General features: G+C 34.8%; 3 protein-coding genes across 9 annotated transcripts; 1 reads left to right on the top strand and 2 right to left on the bottom strand.

Moving 5' to 3' along the window:
- Nucleotides 1–1,775: 1,775 nt before the first annotated feature.
- LOC104648544 (uncharacterized) lies at nt 1,776–13,190 on the bottom strand. Of its 5 annotated transcripts, XM_069287172.1 has the most exons (13): nt 12,836–13,185; nt 11,339–12,106; nt 9,987–11,239; nt 8,195–8,848; nt 7,217–7,897; nt 5,665–6,550; nt 5,218–5,562; nt 3,647–3,996; nt 3,360–3,557; nt 2,820–2,950; nt 2,564–2,655; nt 2,377–2,484; nt 1,776–2,064 (listed from the first exon to the last, which is right to left on the bottom strand). In XM_069287172.1, the coding sequence occupies exons 1-12, from the start codon at nt 13,008–13,010 to the stop codon at nt 2,441–2,443; spliced, it is 5,577 nt and encodes a 1,858-aa protein (XP_069143273.1). In that variant the 5' UTR covers nt 13,011–13,185; the 3' UTR covers nt 1,776–2,064; nt 2,377–2,440. The 5 variants fall into 5 exon arrangements, with proteins under 5 accessions (XP_069143273.1, XP_010324254.1, XP_010324253.1 ...); XM_010325952.4 differs by having other exon boundaries at nt 9,987–12,106; nt 12,836–13,190; XM_010325951.4 differs by having other exon boundaries at nt 5,218–6,550.
- A 1,316-nt stretch (nt 13,191–14,506) lies between these two features.
- LOC101254613 (nicotinamide/nicotinic acid mononucleotide adenylyltransferase) lies at nt 14,507–18,495 on the top strand. 2 transcript variants are annotated; one of them, XM_010325953.4, is made up of 10 exons: nt 14,507–14,743; nt 15,302–15,386; nt 15,940–16,013; nt 16,310–16,395; nt 16,740–16,823; nt 17,021–17,105; nt 17,653–17,732; nt 17,799–17,900; nt 18,103–18,161; nt 18,254–18,495. In XM_010325953.4, exons 1-10 carry the CDS (start codon nt 14,737–14,739, stop codon nt 18,345–18,347), a joined length of 756 nt encoding a protein of 251 aa, XP_010324255.1. In that variant the 5' UTR covers nt 14,507–14,736; the 3' UTR covers nt 18,348–18,495. The 2 variants fall into 2 exon arrangements, with proteins under 2 accessions (XP_010324255.1, XP_025887966.1); XM_026032181.2 differs by having other exon boundaries at nt 14,518–14,743; nt 15,946–16,013.
- Nucleotides 18,496–18,706: 211 nt separating this feature from the next.
- LOC138337060 (nuclear transcription factor Y subunit B-6-like) lies at nt 18,707–20,567 on the bottom strand. Of its 2 annotated transcripts, none has more exons than XM_069287170.1 (3): nt 20,499–20,567; nt 19,132–19,585; nt 18,707–19,044 (listed from the first exon to the last, which is right to left on the bottom strand). In XM_069287170.1, the coding sequence occupies exons 1-3, from the start codon at nt 20,518–20,520 to the stop codon at nt 18,951–18,953; spliced, it is 570 nt and encodes a 189-aa protein (XP_069143271.1). In that variant the 5' UTR covers nt 20,521–20,567; the 3' UTR covers nt 18,707–18,950. The 2 variants fall into 2 exon arrangements, with proteins under 2 accessions (XP_069143271.1, XP_069143272.1); XM_069287171.1 differs by having other exon boundaries at nt 19,273–19,585.
- Nucleotides 20,568–21,109: the final 542 nt, after the last annotated feature.

Raw genomic sequence — 21,109 nt, 5'->3', positions numbered from 1 at the left:
AAATAAAATTTACGTGTAATTTTTTATTTGTTGGATATAGTAAGTCGTTGTCGTTGTTGTTGTAATTATACACAGCCCACAATTGTATTTATTGAAAGTGAATTTTAGGTCCTACTGACTATACTAAAATTCAAAACAAGCCGTTGTACGACAAAGTTTGAACCAAATTCTTTTAATTTTGTTTGACCAATTATTTCATGTATATATATTTTTGGTTGTGTAAATAAATAAAAAAAATTAACGGGAAAAAAATAATTGTACCCCAATGGTCCTACTAAATTTTTTTATTATTAGTGAATTGCTAGACCAATTAATTTGTGGTCTTTTGTATAATATTGACGACAAGGTATTTGGTAGAAACTTAACATTGAGGAAAAGGTTTGAGGAGTTTTAATACTTATCCACATATAATAATAATAATAATAATAATAATAATAAATTATATGTAGTTAGTTTTATGAACGGAGTTTAAGAAAGAGAATAATATATATGTTGATTTTATCCTTCTGTCAGTGAAGTAGGAAGGTTGATTGTTATAGAGGAGGATCTAAAACATGATTGTCTCATATCCGTTTTGGGAGTTCGATTAACATGAATGTGTGTCGACAAGTTTCATTTTGAGAGGTAAAACTATTCCTACGGCTGGTAGTATCACATCACAAGTTTGTATTCGAGATCTTCGATTAAAAATAATAGTAATATTTTATAATTTTACTGTAAAAACTTCGATTACATACTCTCTGTTTTATTTTATGTGACACTTTTCGAATTTCGATATTCAAATAAGTCAATTTTTTACCGTAAATTTTTCATAGATCTTCTAAACATTTTGAAATATCAATTATTGTGACTTGTAATACTTTTTAAGTAGTTTACGAACATATAAATTTCATTTAATTTTTTTTAAAGATTTCATATGCAGATTCACAATTAAATTTAAACAATTGAACTTTTGAAAAACGAAAAGTGTCACATAAATTGAAAACGGAATAGCAATAGTCATGTCATCCAAGAAAATTGTCAAGAGTATCTCCAAATAGAGCAATGGCCTCGATAATCAACAATGACACTGAATACAATGTGATTATTGAATCAACTTTCCACTTTATTAAATCTATATAATATATAAAGTCTATAGTAATAATAGACCCATAGAGCCGTTGAGGTTTAATTCAATAATCTTATAAATGATGAGTTCATCACGTGGAATGAATAATAAAAATACATATTTGAATTGTGCAAAAACTAAATAGGCAGAACAAAAGTTCTTGGAAGTTCAACCCAGTGTGCTTCCTTCCTTATTAATTAATTTAGTTAGGCACACGTGAATTTATGGAATCTTGTTCGAAAATAGCTTTCTTACTAGCAGAATCTAATCATAATAAGAAAATTTAAATTCAAAATTAAATTTCTCCGTAATATGTTAATTAATCCAATAGAATCGAAACCCCATTCTATTTAAAAAAAAAAATAAATGAAATTTACATGGTCATAATCGTCTACACTTAATTTTCTATCTTCTTCAGTTCAAGAAGTATGAAAAGTGCCAAATATTGGAACTAACTATCAACAAGGAGTGACAATCACTTGAAATTCTATTTCATCTTCCCAAAAGCAATTGGAGATCAAAAAACAACAAATTTGACGACTTATTAAGGGAAAGACGAAGTAAAAACATGCTACTAGAGACGTTGCAACAAATGTCGGGAAAGACGAAGTAAGAACACTCTATAAGGCTAAGCCCTATACCTCTACCACTCTCTTAGCCATTTGCATTCATAACAACATGTGTTTGCCTCCTCTCTTCAACCATATAAGTCAAAAAAATTATTTAAATCTTACAAATGACAGCCATATAGTATTAATGACTGTAGTTCTGTATTCTAATCATCAAGGTTCAAGCGTATGTACATTAGAAAGGTTTTTGAATCGCTGATATTGGAAGTGAGAACATGTCGAAAGGGAATGAAAACGACAGCATGCACAGCCATTAAGACAGGCTTGGCTGAGGCTGCACAGCAAATATCACCTTTCTATATGTACAATTAATGTAACACAAAAGCCCTGCCAAAAAACAATATAAAGTTTAATTTCGTTTATAGGAGATCCATGATGAAGGTAACGTAAAAAGTGTATGGGAGGCGGAACAAGGAAATTTATCCAAATACACAACAGAAGTCAAATCTAATCTACGCTGCTCCAGACTCTCCAAAAATGTTGTTGGATCCTCAAACAATGCACTACATTAGAAGGATCCAACATGCACTCGGCCGCATTTTTGAAGAGTCCAAGCAGAATAGATTTCTAGCATATGGTTGTGACAAGCATAGACAAGAAACTATAAATGACAAGTTAATATGGGAAAGAAGAGACAACCTTGTCTTCGAGCAGAAGCACTACCCTTGTATAAACAAGTTTTTTGAAGTGGATAAAAAATCAATCAGATGGGCGCAGGTCTCTGCTGAACCATCCTAGGCACAAGTACTACAAAGAAAGAGTTTCTAATTCAGAAAGCAATCAAAAAAGCTCCATTAGCAGTTAAATAAAAGGCGGAAACAGATACCTTCATCCATACTGCAAAAACTATTGGGGGGAAATATGGAGTCAGGGTCAATTCCTTGCTGCAGAGGTAGGACATTAGCCACATTGAGTTTACTGCAGAAACATCCAATTTTAGTTGAAAGAAATGTTAGCAGTATTACAAGCTAAAATATGTTAAGGTGAATTTTCTTTACTTTTTTGTCTTATAAACTACACATGATGAAGGGCGTGCCTGAAAATTTAATGCTTCAGGTGCTATAAAGAATAGATTTGATCACCTGGCCCACGAGGGAATAAATTTTCGGATGGGTAGATCTACATCCTCATCCTCTTCATCATCAGAGCACTGATAAGGTGAGATCTCATATGATTTCTCTCGGCTTTTCTTGGTACCACGCTCACTGTCAGCCTGTTCAATAATTAAAATACATGCCAGTATGAGGACTGAAAGCAAAACTCTACCATGAACATTTGAACAGAAAACGAAAAACTAATGGATGTTTTCATTGTGTAGTAGTTATACTGCTATTACAGGAGACGTTATTAAGCACAGTGAACTGATTGTAGATGTTTCTGCAGGAACTGTTATGCTAAGATTGGAACTCAAATCGTAAACTAGTCTATGCAAACAGGGAAAAAGCTTACATAGTCTACTCCCTATATAGATCGCTGTCAATCATAATATTTTTCTTGGAGGGAGGTTAATAATTTATTGGTGATGTGGGAAAAGCTAGTGTAGGTTGTGGACAATCAGAACCTATAATGAACCTAGATGTTGTTCACGTATCAATTATGACTTTTCTATGTGGATGCATCACCTTTTCATGATCAGTAAAGTTATCAACAATGTGACATCTTCCTGGTGATGGTGTTGCTTGAAATGAATCATTTCTCGAAGTCTCAGTGGGCTTCGGTTCACTCTCTTGCTTCTTGAAGATCTTTCCAACTCTTTCCTTTTCTTTTTGGGACATATCAACATCATTATTACATTTCTTTTTAGCCATCGTCTTTTCATCCTACAGAAAAAGTAATCAGTAATTAGTTACCAGTAAGGTAAAACAGAAGCAGAAAAGGGAGAATCCTTAGTGAGAAGAAAGTTGCGTACATTCGTGGGAAGTCCTTTATCTTTCTCCGCTCTTTTAGCATGAATTTTATCGTCCTGCTCTCTCTGCTGTCGGCGTGCTTCTTCTACTCGCTTTCTTTTCCTTTCCCTCTCATTTTTTTCTTCTTCTTCCCTCAGCCTTTTCCTTGCTATTGCATCAGCTTCCTTTTTCTTCTTTTCCTCTTCCTTCTTTTTCTTGTGATTTTCCAATTGTTTTGAATTTTCTTGCTCTAACCGTGCCCGCTCGTGCTTCATTGCTTCCTTCCTCATCTTACGCTCATTCTCTTTTTTCTCTTCCAGGCGTTTTGCAGCTTCAGCAGCTTCCAGAGCCTTTACTTTTACATCTCTCTTTCCTGTGAACAAACAGAAAATTACACCAGTAACAGTCAAAAGGCAGCCTTGATCATGCACAAGCTTCATTTTGCATAATCAGAACTAGCATTCAGGAGAAAAACTAGGTGGGAGAAGTTTGTTTTACTGATCAGAATAAGCAAAGCTGGGTGGGAAATAACATGTTGAACCTTCAAGATTGAATTTTCTTTTGCTTGCAACAGATCATCACAAGGGAATCCAATTCTATGAAAGAAAACAACTATGCCTCAGCTGCAGGCAAGTTGGGGCCGCTTGGGCCAAAGTATATGAATTTTCATGTCGCTCCATTTAAACTCGTCTCAATCCAATATTATCAAGATAAAAATAAAAAGCACTAAATTTTCTCTTATTTTCTACTGGCTATAGCTAGCATATACATTTCTAATAGGAATCAGCATCTCCTAGAAAACATTGGACTTAAAGTAAACATATTATCATGACTAAAACTTAATTCCAGCTATATGTTGCCACCTATTTAGAGCTTTTTCTTCCATTGTACTTGCGCTAGGTCCGCATTGACTCAGAGAAGTAAAGCATTTTCTAGTTTTTCAATCCTCATTTATGTTCCAGTAAGAATACAAACAACATTAAACATTTTCACTCAAGTAAAGGTTGTTTTTATCTTCAGCATAGTAATCAGCACAGCACAACCAAAATAAGCAGCTGAACAAAGTGTGGAAATTCTGAGAGATTTAAAGTAACATGTTATTCACTTAGCAGAATAATGTAGGTGCTATTATTGCATAATAAAAGGATAATTTGATATTGGTGTTGAATACTCTTCAAAATCTCAAAGCTCAGGTATAACATGCTCAAAGCATAGTAGAAGCATGATACTCTATAGAAGAACACTGGAGATGCTACAATGACCACCGAAGGCCAATTAGCTAATACACCGGACTTTTTAAGTTGGGGGGAGCGATAAGTTTCTAACCTCCAAAATCAACGTCGAGGGAGTTCAAATTTATCGATGCAAACACCACCAAAATTAATTGTGTAAATACCAAGTAACAGAAATTAATTTACTTGTATCTATATCCTACTCTTCTAAGTTCAACCAAGACGGATAACGTTTGATACTAACAAGCAGTCCTGCCACTAAAGAGCATCAATATTGTTACAAATCTTCTTTTATCTTTTCACCTTTTTTATAATGAAAATAGTTCCAAATTTTTCTGTAAAAGAAAAGAAGGAAAATTTACCTGTACATACAGCAGCTGCTTGTTTCTGTTGGACTAGTGGTATAAATGAAGTCACATTTGTGACAATGTTGTTATGACTTGGCCCTTTTTCTGAAAGATTCTGTCTCTCTCTCTTGAAACTGGATTTGGCTGATAGTTTTGGCCTACTAGACCTCCTAAGGGATTCCTTACCTTGTTTAATTCCTTTCGTACCCATCAAAGAAGTCTGTTTTACCTTTGCAGCACTCATATTTCTGAAGCTACTTCCAAGCTTTCTCTTGGCTTTATTATGATGCCCACTGCAGCTAACATCTGTATTGACAGAATCCAAACTTCCCCTTGCATGAGACCTCTCAGCCGCAGAGACTGAAGCAGGGGGATTAAGACATGAGTTAGATATTGATGCAAGTGGTAGTCTGTTGACATGACTTTTCACTACTGTTGAATCCAATTCATCACGGATTTTACCTGCCATATCTGCAGTCTCATTCTCCTCACTACTATTGGGATCCTCCTCAATTGGGAAACACATGAGCTCTGGGTTTAAGTTCAAACCCTTCTCTGAACTGCTAGAATGTGACGAGATCCTTTCCCAAAACTTTCCAACAGGAGACTGGTATTGATTTCCTGACCTCCCTCCAAATTGACATCCGTAAGAAGGTTGATAATCAGAACAAGGTATCTTCAGTTTAGAATCTTTCGCTTCATCTATGCAGCTATCACTTGCCCTAACCTGTTTGTTGACATCCTCCTCCGACAAGAAGGTGCTCAGATCCAGATGCTCAAGAAGCCCATTAGGTAAAGATTGATATAGATTTTGAGCACGGTCAAACCCAAAAGAAGATGTGAAATGAGATAAAGGTGTACGTGCACTTGCTGATTTGCAGATCTGCTCCAGAATGCTCGCACGCTGAATTGTCGTCTCATAGTTGATCTCTAGCTGCGTAATATCTAATTCTCCACCTGATGTTGAGGCATCTATAATGAAACCCTCAAGCACGGGCTTAGATTGATCAGCATCAACGATATCCAAGTCTCTATTTAGTGGAGAAGAGCAAATAAAAGATTGGGAATATAAGTTATGTTCTCCAATATGAGATTTTCTCTCCAAACAAGTCAGGTTTTCAGAATGATCCAACTCAACATTCTTTTCAAGGTGCAGTGAGGCTGGAATATCGTGTTCATCCGAGAAATTCTCAGCATTGGAAAGGAGTTCATGTTCCTCTCCTGTTTCCAGTTCCTTTTCAGCTGACTTTTGAAACAAACTTGAGACATGGGATACTCGTAACAGTTTGTCAACAGAAGAGGAAGCAGACTCGGTGCTGTTATTTCGCTTTTCATAACATATCGCATCCTACAGATAAGTGACATGTCAGAAATTATGTCATAAATGAAGTTAACCAGCTTGAGTCATTAAGTTAAATGATGAAAATATTGTTTTAAGAAAAGATGAGACTTCCTTTTTCCTCTTCTCTTTTCAGCATAGAAAGAGTGTCTTTTATTCATAATACAAGGTGTGATAAGAGGGTGTCTTCGATACATAATACAAGCTGTGATACGGTTAATGACCCTGGCAGTGGCTCAGACTTAACAACTTCTCTCAAAAAGATCAAATCAGAATTGAAGAAAATTTGAGTCATCACACAACCTAAACACATTAGTTTGCCAAATGGACTTCCATGACAGGCAGAATTTTACATCCATGCAGTCATTAATTTGCCCAAGGGGTCACAATTGCCAAAAACAAACCAATAACAACAAGGATAGCTATTTTCAGAGGATATGGTAACGTACATATTTTTGCAATAGTTCCATTTGTAGTGTGAAATGGAACTTGCAAAAAAGAAAAATGTTTCCCAGATAAACAAATGGTAAAAGAGAATTGCAACAGGAAATTCCTACACACCCTAAACCTTGTCTTAAATTATTGTGTACACCAATGAAGTCTACTTGTGTACACAAAAATATCTATGCATCAACTTGAATATGCAAAGGAATAAATTAATTTTAAGTATTGTACCATTTCGTTTTGCAGCTTCCGCAAGGAACCAACACCTTCTTTCAAAGGAAAACTTTTCGTCTCAGGTGTACCCGTAATAGAGCTCTTGGCTCGGAAAGGTTTACCTTTCACAACATTGTCTGTCTTTCCTTGACTTGCGCTGAAGTTTAAGCTTACTGCATCCATCTGTGCCTGATAAAGCTTAGACATTTGAGAGCTTGGACAAACAGAAAAACAGTTAGATTGGTTATCTTCAAGTCTTTTCCTCTTAACTTGGGGCCATGAATCCAGCTTAACAGATCTCAATCGTCGATCAAACAATGAGAACTCCCTCGCATTTGCAATTTCACTTGATACCGGAAGATCGAGATTATCTTCATCATTGGATCCAGATTGTTGTGGACTCCACGTAAGCATGTCATCCTCTTTCTGATGGGAATGCCTATCCGTATTGTGCTTACCACATGCATCTCCATGAGTATTTTCACCATCCAAACAAGATAAATTTCGATCATTTGGCATGCTAGGCTGTCTCTTTCCATCTGGGGTAATGGAAGTCAGATCTTCAAGTTCAAGTTCCTTCACCAAACAATCCTGGGAATCGCCAGTCGAAGTTGAGATGTGATGTGTAGCAGCAGTTTTAGTGTTGACAGCATATGAGGCAGGTAGACACTGCGTATTCCTGTCACAACTTTTACCTCCCTGTCCAGCCATGGGGGAAAAAGTTATAATGTTAGATAAGTAATGTGTAACTCTCAATCGGTAAGCAAAAGTTGAGTTACATGTCAGCATAACATTGTTCTGCTTGATTACCAGCAACGTTGTGTACGTTCTGAATGTGTACTACTTATAACAAATATAGACTACACAAAAGAGTTCATACAAGCAATATGTTGATTGAACTTAAACAAAATAGGAGCGCGATCAAGTGCTTTTACTTCTGAAAAAATGCTGTTGGCAAGAGAGCAGATTTTATGCTCAAAGTGATTCTTCACGTACCATTTTATTTAGCAGCTTCGGCGATGAACCACTTCCTTCTTTCAAATGACAATTTTTCTTCTCGGATATACTAACACTAGAACTCTTGGTTCTGAAAGGTGTATGTTCCACAACATTGTCTGTTTTTTCTTGACTTGTGTTGAAATTTAAGCTTACAGTATCCACGTGTGCCTGATAAAACTTTGACATTTGAGAGCTTGGACAAGCAGAAAAGCAGTTAGTTTGCTTATCTTCAACATTTTTCCTCTTAACTTGTGGCCATGAATCCATCTTAGCAGATCTGAATCTGTCATCAAACAAGGGCTCCCTTGTAATCTCAAGTTTGCTTGATACGGAGAGATCGAGATTCTCATCATCTTTCTGTCCAGATGGTAGGGAATCCCTGTCCATATCAAACTTGACACATACATCTCTATAACTCTCTTCACCATTGAAACTGGACAAATTTGGATCATTTGGCGTGCAAGACCGTTTCTTTGCATCTGGGGAAATGGAAATTGGATCTTCAATGTCAAAGTTCTTCGCCAAGCAAACCTGGGTATCTCCAGTAACCTTTTTAGTCAAACTTGAGATGTGAGGTGTAGCAGCAATTTTGTTGTTGGCAACATAAGATGTAGACAAACATTGAGCAGTCCTGTCACAACTGTTACCTCCCTGTCCAGCCATAGAGAAAAAATTCAACCTAAAATACACTTGAAAACAATGCTTAACTTTCTCTTGCTAATTAAATCTTGAGTTACATGTCAGCAGAGCATTGTTCTGCCTGGGCACCACAAAAATTGTGTACATTCTGTCTGTTTACTACTAAAAACAAAAATAGACTAAATCAAAGATCCAAGAAATTCATATGAGGAATAGATTGATTGAACTTGCTAATAAAGGAGCACCATTGGTGATTTTTCTTCTGAAATGAAAGGTCATCTTTGCAAGAAAATTAGGTCCTAAACTCGAACAGCTTCTTCATGAAGCAGCCAAAAGAGGGTGCATCCACCCTCTATTTCCACTTGGCTAAATATTGAAAAGGATCCAAGGTGTGCCAGGAAATAGAATAACAAGTTCCTATGACTTACTGGAGATCCCAAAACTGTGAATTCCAAAAATAATGGTAGTGCCACTATTAATTTCAAATATGAATTGTATAACTGTGTATCTGCCAGCTACAAATATGGCATGACTCATGAGTGTAAATTTTGATCACACTATGACATAGATACTCTCTTTCAAAATCTTAAGTATGTCATTTGCATTCAGCAAATCCAACAAGCTCATAACTGAACATAATTTCAAAGAGATGACAAGGAAAAGATGAACTTGTCAAAACTTTCTGGCACAACAACCACCTAAAGGCTTTATCGGTTGTAGATGATTCTCTTCCAAATTGTTAGAAAAATGATTTAAGCTACTTCATCAAATATTTGAAGATTTTCCTAGACATCATGGTTACAAAGAACAACAGATATTTGAAGCTTTTCAGGATCTGCAGGCATCCAAAGTAAAACATAAAAACATATATGCCTACGGAATAGAGTTCTGAACTTAGGAGTACCTAAAACTTTATAAATGTCACTAGATTATATGTCAAGCTATTTTACAGATCTTTAATGTCAAATCAAGAGATTCATGCAGTTATGCACCAGAAAACTGTTAATACACTCCAAGATATCCTAAAAATAGATAGTGAAGTGTAAAAATGAAGACATAATAGATATTAGGAACATATAACTTTGCCACACAGTTTTATAGTGTCACCAAAAGAGGATGCATGTAAGACAAACAAATGTGTGTAACATACCACTTCAACGTTATCTACCATTGAATTATATGATTCCTTCAGATTGAGTTCAATGTTAGTGTCTGCATCCTGATGACCAACATCATTTGACAGTGTCTCATCATCATGCAGATAAGAAGATTGCCGTGAACATTGTACGCCCCTTGACTCGTATATAGTATCCCTTGATGCACGATGCTCATCCATATCCAAGGCGCACCCATTCATTACGGTACCGGCAGGCTCTCTGATTGTCGTAGAAAATGAACTCCCTGGAACTTCGCTACACTTATTTGAAATTTCTCGCTCAAGTGTTAACTGTTCCCTAGAGATTCTGTTATCTACAGGACTACCAGATATCTTCTTTTCTGAGGTTGGTTCTGGTGAGGTATTGGAAATTACATCTGTTGATTTTGTGCTCTTCTCCTCAAAGTTAGGAGTAAAGGACATCTTCATGTTACACTCTTCTTTGTCATCGAAGTCGAGTTGCTTTGGTTTTATGGGCATAAAACAATCATGTGGAGGATTGGCAACCAGATGTTCCACTCCCACTTTTGGTTTAGAATTGCCAGTTCTAGACCTACAAGTAATAGATCCTTCCATCACAGCTTCAGTGCTACCTTGCTTATTATGAGTCTCATTGTTATCAGAGGATAGAGCGACTGATTTGCTGCCAGTTGGACAATGAGTGTCGTAATTTTCATGCAAAGACTTCTCTGAATTAGCAGACATGGAACCCTCACCACCAGAACCAGCAACAGTGGAAGTATCAATAGGCTCTGCTATGACTTCACTGTCCATGTTACTTTGTGTCTTTGGGCTTTTATGATACAATATTAGAGAAGGTTCAGCTGATTTCAAAGAATCAAGATTGGTAAATAAAACTGCCGATGATCCACCAATTGCTGGGGCAAAAACATCAGTGCTCACCCTATCTGAAAATGTGGATATAGTGGCATGTGAATCATCACCTGGACAAGGCAATTTTGGGGCCATACTCCTGGATCTTGTGATTCTACCACAATAACTACCATTCTTCTTCTTAGTCTCTTGGTGGCTTTTGACTGTTGGTTTGTGAATATTAGATGTATCAGCCACTTCCAATGACCTACCTGACACACAACCTGCAGAGCGTGCTTGAGTCTGTTCATCTTTCTGAACTACATCAGCAGAACCATCCACTTTAAGAGAATCATTTATACAGTTTAGTTGTTTGTAATCACTTCTGGACCTCGTGACTCTATTTACTTCAATCCCCTCATGCTGGTGTACTTCTACAAATTCCATTAACTTGCTGACTTCAGTAACAGCAGGAAAAGATTCTAGCTGGTTGTCTGAAAATTCATTTAGTTGAGAAGCAGACAAACTGGTACCTGTGGCAGCAAAATTGCAACTGTGTTTGTGTGTTGAATGACCTTTCTGAGCTGTAGCAAAAGAGTTATCTACTTCTGTTGTATGACTCTTCTCGGCAACATCAGTCAAGCTATCTACTTCCACATGATGATTCACACCCTCAAGACACTTGGTAGATGCTTTATGTTTTGAATATTCACCCATATGTACATTGATCTCTCTTTCTTCTTCATGAGTTCTTTCAGCTGATTCCCTAAATCCACCATTACTACTACTAACTACACAAGGTTCAGACAATTTTTGTGACACATTATTGTGATCAACTTGTTCAGAAGTAGAAAGGCCAATCCCTATAGGAGTAATAACACATTTTTTCTGCCGACTGGAGTAGTCCTTTGCTTCCGTTTGTGCACTATTTCGAAGCTGAAGAGCCTTTTGTCTAGACTTAGACCTCTGAATTCTAGCTAGCGACAAGTCTAAATCATTAAAATTGTTCAGGACTATTGCATCTGTCTGATCTAGGGGAGAGTTAACACTTACATCAGGCTCAGGAACAGTATCCAGAGAACATTCCTGGTTATTATCAGGATTTACAGCTGTATTAGCAGACCCATCTTCAGGATGAAAACTTTTGTTGGTAACAGGAACCTCCAAGAATCCCCCCTGAGACATTTCTTCATTGTCATCTCTGACAACTGGCCTCTTGATCAATGAGCAACGAGCACTAGCTTGGCGCACGGTAGGTGGCCGTGGGATGTTTACAGAAATCAGCTGCTCTTTGTTCAGCTCTGGCAAAAAAAAAAAGAGAGGGATATCATTTAAGCGCTTGTTCAACAAAACAGAACATGAAACTATTGAAGCATAGAAAATGGCAATTGAAAACTTCAAACTTAAATTTACTGAGGAAAAAGGAGACACGTTTCGGATAAAAGATGAATTTGAAAACCAAACAGATGACAAAGAGTATATAAACAAGCACATTTACCCGTATCAGACACTTGAAAAAGGAGAAGAGTGAATAAACATGAAAATCAACTCTCTGCTGTTCGAACTTCAAAATTTTGACTTTTGACAGATAAATGAGAATGCGGATGTATATAAACAAGGAATTTTTCCTACACGCAATGGTATGACCTAGTGGCTAATGAAGTCTCTAGTTCACAAAATTACAAGGTGATTTTCTTCTCATATGTCCTAGTCTTAGTGGACAGAGTTACCTAATATTTGTTGCTGATACCAGATGACGAGTATCCTGTGGAATCAGTCGAGGCGCACAAAAGCTGGCTCAGACATCACAATCATCCCCCCCAAAAAAACTAGTTTTCCTCTATCAGTCACATTCAGCGGGTGCTGAGTACCACTGCACACACTAAGCATATTTTTAAGAAATATTTAACTGTGTATTTGACCTGCATCCTACAATTGCATTCACCTAACGTAAGACCGGAACCCTAGAACACTTGGAACAACAGAAATTGGCGATAATAACAAAGCAAAAGCTTGAAATGAGTAATTACCTTTGGGATTTGACGACTGCTGAGAATTGAAGAGCCATGGAGGAGGATTAATTCCTTGGATTTTAAATTTAGTAGCGAGGTGTTGACTATACCGGTCAGTATGTTGCTTAACTAGTTCGATGATGTTATGCTTTCTCTCGAAGATTTCTACGAACAGATCCTCAACCGTCGACATTTCAATCAAAACGACGCCGTATCTCCGTCGTATCTACGCCGTCCGGTGACTCTGCATCTGCACGAGGAGGAGGAGGAAGGGGAGTGTAGGGATTGTGAACGTTGAGGAAGAGGAATGGCAGAGATCAATTTGGCTTGAGCGGGGATTTAGGCATTTTCAAATTTTTTGACCCAAAACGACGACGTTTGCTCAAATTTCCTAAGAAATATTTTTTCTAGGCTTGCTGATACTTTTATTTAAAATCAATTTAATATGGAATTGAGTTTTTGTTTGAACGTATGATTTAGTTGATGATATTAAGGGTGAAATATTAGTATTAGTTTATGTGATACGATTAAATTTTATTTTAAATACATAATTTAAACATATTTTAATTTTGAAGTAATTATCTTTTTTTTATTGGTTAAATGTGAAAAATATGTCTAGGTTTATATTGTGGTACCTTCAAATGAATAAAATTTCAAGTTTAATATTATGTTTAGTAGCAAATATATGAAAATATGTTTTAGATTTGTGTTTGGAGAAAGGAAAAAAATATAAGTAGCATTTAGTAATTTGTGATCGATAAGTTATACTTCTCAACTATTATTTATCAAATGCATAAAATGTGAATATAAGTTGTATTTATAAATTACACATTTAAAATTATATTATTTAATTGTTTCTTTTCTAAAGCACGTTTTAAATGCAATATATGAATTGTATATCTCAATTTTCAATATAATCTATAAGTCGTGCTACTAAAACTAGTTATAAAATAGCATTTATTATTTTGTTTTGTAAATTGTATTTATTGAGTTTTACTTATTTAAAGTTAATTTTTAATATTATATTTAATGATAGTGATTTATAAAGTCTAATATGTCAATATCGACTTATAAACCTTCTATTTAATTAAATTTATAAGACATGTTCATAATTTGATTTGTAAGTTCATTCTACGTAATATATATATATATATATATATATATATATATATATATATATATATATATATATATATATATTGTATATAGTTTGTATATAGTTAGTGATATGTTACAAATTTACCTCTAAATTATGGAGAATAAACAAACTTACATTTTATTTAAATTTAATCTTAAATAGTATATCATTGTTGTTGATTCTTGAAATTTGTACTTATAATTTATGAAATCCACTTTTTACCCCTTCAAGTCTTAAATTTTAAAATTATTTTATTTTTGATTAATGCCATTTGTGAGACTACATTATTACCAATGTTATTATTTTCGTAAAACAAGAAAGGAGAAAATATTCAAGTTTGATATTTTTTATTTTTCAAAAATTACACTATTTAAGTTTAATTGAAAATTTATGTTTTATTTTTCTTTAATGAAATTTTATATAATCATTTATAAACTATCTAAAAAATATAATAAGTCATAATATTTGACAATTTAAAATAATTAAAAAACATAAAAAAATTACGATTTAAATTAGACTTATAAAATCTCAAAATGCAAAAATTGTTACCTGAATTCGGACGGAAGAGTAATTACAGTTAGACCAATTTATCCTTTCTAATATTCTCTTTTATTTTAGTCCCATTCGCCGTCGCTTCTCCACGTCTCAACTGCTGACCGGCGACCGGCGACCGGCGGAACAACAAGAAAATTCCCAGCCTATTTTACACGCAGGCCATATTCGACGTGGTTATTATATCCTCCGAAGCAGATCTCCGTGGAAAATACTCTTCACCAGCAACATGTCTAGTAAGTACTCAATTTGCTTGTCTATAATTATTCTCCTTAAATTGATTGACGTTTCCAGTTTTGAGTTTTTGTTTGGTTAAAAACTGTGCGAATTAAGAAATTATAACGGATAGAATGGTGATATTCATGTAAAAAGATTGTTCTTTTACTTTTATCGACCATGTTATAGGCAGTGATTTAATTTAAGCCATCAATATTCATAAAATAGTACTGCTTTGTCTTGCTATCCACTCATACTAGTAGTCATAGTGTTGTTCCTCATAGTTTCTTGTTTTATTATGCTTTCACTTCCGTTACCTTTTTTTTTTCCTGGAGTACTTTGGACTGTTTCTCCATGAGCCGATGATCTATTGGAACAATTTTTTTTACATCCAAGGTAAGGGTAAGGTTTGCGTAGATATACCCTTTCCAGACCTCACTTTATGGGACTACATTGGGTATGTTTGTTGTTGTTGCTGTAAAGTGTGCGCTGTGACTAGCAGATGTGAGTCAGTATTTTTGGTTGTTGATTCTGCTCTCCAGTTGTTTTCTTGCTAACCAATCTGTTTAAATTTGTAGGTAAGACCGACATTGCTTTACCGTTGGATAAGTTGTCTTTGGATTTAATAAAACAAATGGAGGGGCAACTAAGTCCTGAAAAGAGGTAAGTTTAGTATGTGATCTTGGACTAGCCTTTCTACTGTAGTTTTGAGTGTGTGATTTAACGGCTTGTATTGTCATGTCATAGTTTCAATGTTGGCTCACTTGTTTTATAATGCCCATTTACCTTTCGTTCTCCAGAGCTGCCAATTCACAATTGTCATGAATTGTGCTTGTTTATGACAGGAACTGATATTAAGCTTCCGAAATGTTAGTTATCACCCTTTTTTTTTTAAAGAAATGTTTTGTTATTTATGTTGGGAAGGGGTATAGGTCAATCACCATAATGGACAAGATTATTACAAGGAAGTGAAGTTGAGTGGTTTCCAAGTCTACTTTCCAATGTGGAGACTCTCACAACTGAAGTAGTGTTGTAATACTTCCATGGTATATTGTAAGGCATAAATAAAAAAGTGAAAAAAAGCAAGACCTGAATATACATACTTGCCAACGTAGTTAGCTTTATTATGGATTTTATTATATTATTTATTTTTTACCCTTCTTCCTCTGATTCTATCCCTGCTGTAGATACTTGCTAACTCTCTCTTTCTTACTAGGAAAAGGACATATGCAGTTCTTGTATCAACAGGAAGTTTCAATCCTCCAACTTATATGCACTTGCGCTGTTTTGGTAAGTACTATCTAACCTCTACTATGTTTCCCCGCTGAGCTTTTTTCTTCTTTTTATCCCTTTATTCTCTATTAGGGGAGGGAGGGAGGGTTGTGGGACTGAAGCAGGTGTATTTGCGTGTGTGCCAACGAGAAGAATCTTCCATATTTTTCTTCTATTTAGATGAAAGCAGCAAACCATATATAGTCTTAAGTCCTCCAGCACATAAGCTGCTCAGAGTTAATATGTTGTTAGAATATGAAGTTTATTTAATCTGTTTATCGGGTGTTGCTAAACTTTTGGTGATATTAATTCAGAGTTGGCAAGAGATGCATTGACTTCAGAAGGAATTTGTGTGATTGGAGGTTACATGTCACCTGTAAATGATGCATATAAGAAGAAGGTATTTAGCATATCTCCAGCAGTGAAGCTGCTAAAAATGAGTAATTGGAAGTAATTAAAAGAAAACATGTACTACTAGCTTTACTATATAATCACTTTCTTCTGATCCATCTCATTTTGGATTATGAATCTTAGTCTATGTTGTTTCTGGTCTGGGACCTGAAATTTCTTTATACTAGTGCATCCTGTTCTTAGTCATGATGTTTTGTTTCTTAGTTTCTTTAGCATTTATACTGGTCAAATATATATTATTAAAAGAAATTGAACATGCTTTATATCTTGTGTCAATGTTACTGACACGCAAAAAATGATCCTTCCTAATTTATTTGCTCCTTGTTTTTGCAGAATCTTATATCTGCTGAGCATCGTGTTGCAATGTGCCAGTTAGCCTGTAAAAGCTCAGAATTTGTTATGACGGATCCCTGGGAGGTCTCTCTCTAACTACTTATCTCTTTCTCCTCCTCCTCCCCTCCAGAAAAAAATATCCCCAAAACCTCCCTTTTTAGTGTGAGTAATAAGGTCTAGTTTTATAATCGATGTATTTACACCACTGCTGCAGTCTGTGATAAACTAACTTTCCTTAATCCTGCCAATGGACAATGATTTTTCTTGTATTATTTGTGCAGGCAAGTCAGGATAGCTATCAACGAACATTGACGGTTCTCTCCAGAATAAAAAGCGCTATCAGTGGTGGAAGTTTGACATCCACCAGTAAGATCCACAACTGCCTTGAGTCGATCTGTGTTGGAATAGTGTTGATAGGAATTTATGGCCAATGGTTAATAAGAAACTTGCAAACTTCCTGAAACCAGCTTTTTTCTTTATGATAACGATTCTTTCTTTTTCTTGGTAATTAGACTTTTCATTAATCACCAAAGTGCTGAATTACAAATCTATAGAATGGCCAACACAGCCAGCTATCTCAAAGAAAACCAACTAGTCCACCTAACACAAAGGAACTCAAGAATACCATGTAGCAAAGGCCTTAATAGGCAGCTAGAAAGAAAACTTGTTCAAAGATTCCACTTACCGTAAATCAATGTGCATGTAAGTTACTACTTAATAAACTACTTATTACTTGGTCGCTATGCAACCCTAAGAAACTGTGCAAAAGTGAACATGCCATTCTATCTGTAAGGGAGGGAATAGTTGGTTAACATTTTAAATTTGCATTATCTATCCAAGTGAAATTGTTTTAAAGCTATTGTAAATTACGAAGTTCCATTCAAGTTCTAAACACTGGTTATTTTTCTTTCAGATGACCTCATGGTTACGCTGGTATGTGGTTCTGATCTGCTAGAATCTTTCAGCACACCTGGTGTTTGGATACCTGAGCAGGTAAAGTAATAACCTCCTTCACGTTGCACTGAAATTATGCAATATGTTCATCTGTTGGTTTTCTAGGTCAGGGCCATATGTAGAGACTTCGGCTTGGTTTGTATCCGAAGAAGTGGCCAGGATGTTGAAAAAATCATCACTGGTGACGAAATTTTGAATGAATATAAGGTAACTTCGTTTAGAACTCCATATCCTAGTCCGTTGTTCTCTCATTTCAGATGATCGACTGTTATACAGCGTCACTAGTAGTCGTACTAAATATTATTGAAATGTTAGCATGCCAAAATTCACAGACAGCTTCACACTTCCCATCCTCTTCTATATTGTCGAAGAGACATGTAACATACGGTATACTCATGTAAAATTGCAGAAGAATATCCGAGTCGTGGATGAAGTAGTACCAAACGGAATCAGTTCAACGGGACTAAGGTAAAAAAATCATCGATCTGACTAGCTAGAATGACATGAAATGAATCTAGAGTAAAAATGGTGTACAAGCTAAATTTTTTTTCTTATGTCAGGGACTGCATCTCAAAAGGGTTATCAGTGAAATACTTGACAGCTGATGAAGTAATTGATTATATCAAACAACACAATCTTTACAAAGGGCAATGATCCAACAACTGACTCCAATTATAATTTTTTTTAAAAAAATAAAGTGCAAGTACATATCCTACTTCATGTGATTAAGAACACACATAAAACCCAAGTTCTCTTTAAAAGTGCATCTATATATGAAGCGTCCACTTGAGACTTCACTAGATATGTTATTGTTCTGTGGTTATAAATAAAGCACGATTGCCTAGTCGCTTGCTATGACTGTTCAGACTCTTCAAAATGTCACTAAATGCATCACAACAGATCAAATACAGGTACGACAACATTTAAGAAGAGTCTTGAGTAATCATAGCTCGATTCTTTTTGCAAGAAGAAGAAAGTGAGACTATAAGCATCATACAACAAACACAAGGAAATTATAAACACACGTTTATTTATTATACAAAACACAGGTAGCTTACTAGTACATAACATAAAGTTCTTAACACAGGTGGCTTATTAGTACATAAACATAGAGTTCTTAACAAGGAAACTTGAAAACACAAACATACTGTTACTCCAGGTAGAGTTCAAACGATAAAACATACTCAAAAACATTATTCTTCCATACTGGAATATACCACAACACAACGCCACCTGCTTGTTCACATCATCAGTCTACTATCCCAACTGTCTAAATGGATAAGCAGGCATAACAATTGAAGTAGAAGCCTCAGAAGGACTACCATCATTCTCCGCGGCCATCTCAAAGTCCCTATAAATTTTAGATACAGTAAAATCAATTGATCTTTCAGTAACGCTATTATTCATTTTCAAACTCATTCTAACGCGATATATTTACCTAGAAGTTACCAAGGCAGCAGTAACAGGATCATAAAACAACACATTTGGTGGGAAATGCGGGTATGGATAACCCGGGATGGGTTCATTAGGATGGGGCTTGCGCACGTTGTAATAACTCACTGAATTATATTCATGATACCTGTTGAGGTATTGGGCTAAAAGCCTAGCATGGATAGTCAGGCCCATATTGATCATGGCCCAAAGTATATCCTCAGCTGTCACAGTCTTTCGTCGCTCCATATTGCAACGTTCCTTAGCCTTTTTTGTGATACGATTGATATAGTAGCTCCCTAATTTTTGCATAGACTCTTTTGATCCATCGTTGATTTTCGCGTTCGTTGGAAGGATACCGCGCATGATTCTCGTCAAGTTCGCCATCGGGAGTTGCACTTCCAACAGACGTCGAGCTAGCTGATCCACCCCTGTGTTGACGTTGGTCATGTTGTTTACACCTTTTATACAAAAAAAAAAGGTGTATATAAGCTTACAAGATTTTAGCTATATATATATATATATATATATATATGAGCTTAAGATAAAGGAAAATGTTAATTGGATCATATATGACTTAATCAACATGAGTATTAAAATAGTAGAAGGACATAATTATATATATATATATATATATATATATATATATATATATATATATATATATATATGAGATATTTTTTGTTTGTTTAGTAAGAAAAAGACGAAAAAAGTAACTGAAACGAAGACTTTCAAAAGCATCCCAAGAATACAAACAAATAATTTCTTTTGTAAAAAATAATCATAAAATAAAAGAAATAAAATGTTACTGTAGAAAACATGAATCCCGTGATTCATCAAAGAAAAAAAAAGAAGAAGAAGATGACACACCTTTTGATGATATTGTTGATGAAACAATTTTTTTAATTATGGTTTAGAAAATTAGAAAAGAAAATTACAAAAATTTGAAAGGTAAATTCATGAGAAAAAATGTTAACAAATCACAAAAATTTGGTATACTCAATCAACACAAACAAAATTATCTATAAGGAATTTTTTAGCGGTAGAATAGAAAAAAAAAGTGTTGAACCGCTTAACGATGATAAAAGTTGTTTTGTTTAAAAAAATAAATTAAATCATATAGAATTATCAATCCAAAATTTATTAGGGCAGAAAACTAGAAAATGAAGTGGTTTAGGAAAAAAAAGAAAGAAAAAAAACAAAATTGCCAAATCATTTAAATCTTAAATCACAGAAAACAAGAAAATGAAGTGTTTAGACAAATCAACAACTCTGATTTTTTATGTAGTCTCATCAATCAATCTAATCACACATGAGATATTCGATGTTTTTGAAACATAAATTGACAATAGAAGAAAAGAAGAAAAAAATTACCTGAAGTTGGAGCATAATCCATGTTTTTTCATCAAATTATTTTTGTAACTGAGGTACTTTCAATTTATTTTGATCTTTTTATAGTTGTGACTTGTGAGTGGTGTGGTTTCAGTCGTTACAAAGTACTTAAGTTTATATAATCTCTTATTAACAACTTTTTCTTCCGCCAATAAAAAATTTTATTTTATTTTATTTTATTTTTATTTTATTTATTTATTTTTAATCATACCCCATTTTAATTTTTTTTATTGTTTCTTTTGGTGTTTTTTAATTTGTTACATTTTGCATGTTTACTAAATAGTGACACCAAGGCAATAAAAACGTCCTTCCAAAATAAATAATGAGATTATTTCCTGAATTTTCTCAAACTTTTCTTTTTCATATATGCAAAGAAAATCCATAATTTCAAATTATCTTTTATTTGAATTTTGAGATCGATTGGTGTTTGATATACATTTTAGAGTCTTGATTTATTTTGATTCGCATTGCATAATGCTTCATAATTGAAGAAAAAAATGCTTCACATTAGGAACTTTTTATCATTCTCATGTCCAGATATCGAATCTTAGACCTCTAATTAGGATAAAACTAAGAATCCTATAAACAATGAT

This window comes from Solanum lycopersicum, chromosome 7, assembly GCF_036512215.1.
Source record: "Solanum lycopersicum chromosome 7, SLM_r2.1".
NCBI lineage: Eukaryota > Viridiplantae > Streptophyta > Magnoliopsida > Solanales > Solanaceae > Solanum > Solanum lycopersicum.
The sequence above is the reverse complement of the archived record's forward strand: the minus strand, read 5'-3'. Positions and strand labels throughout refer to the sequence as shown.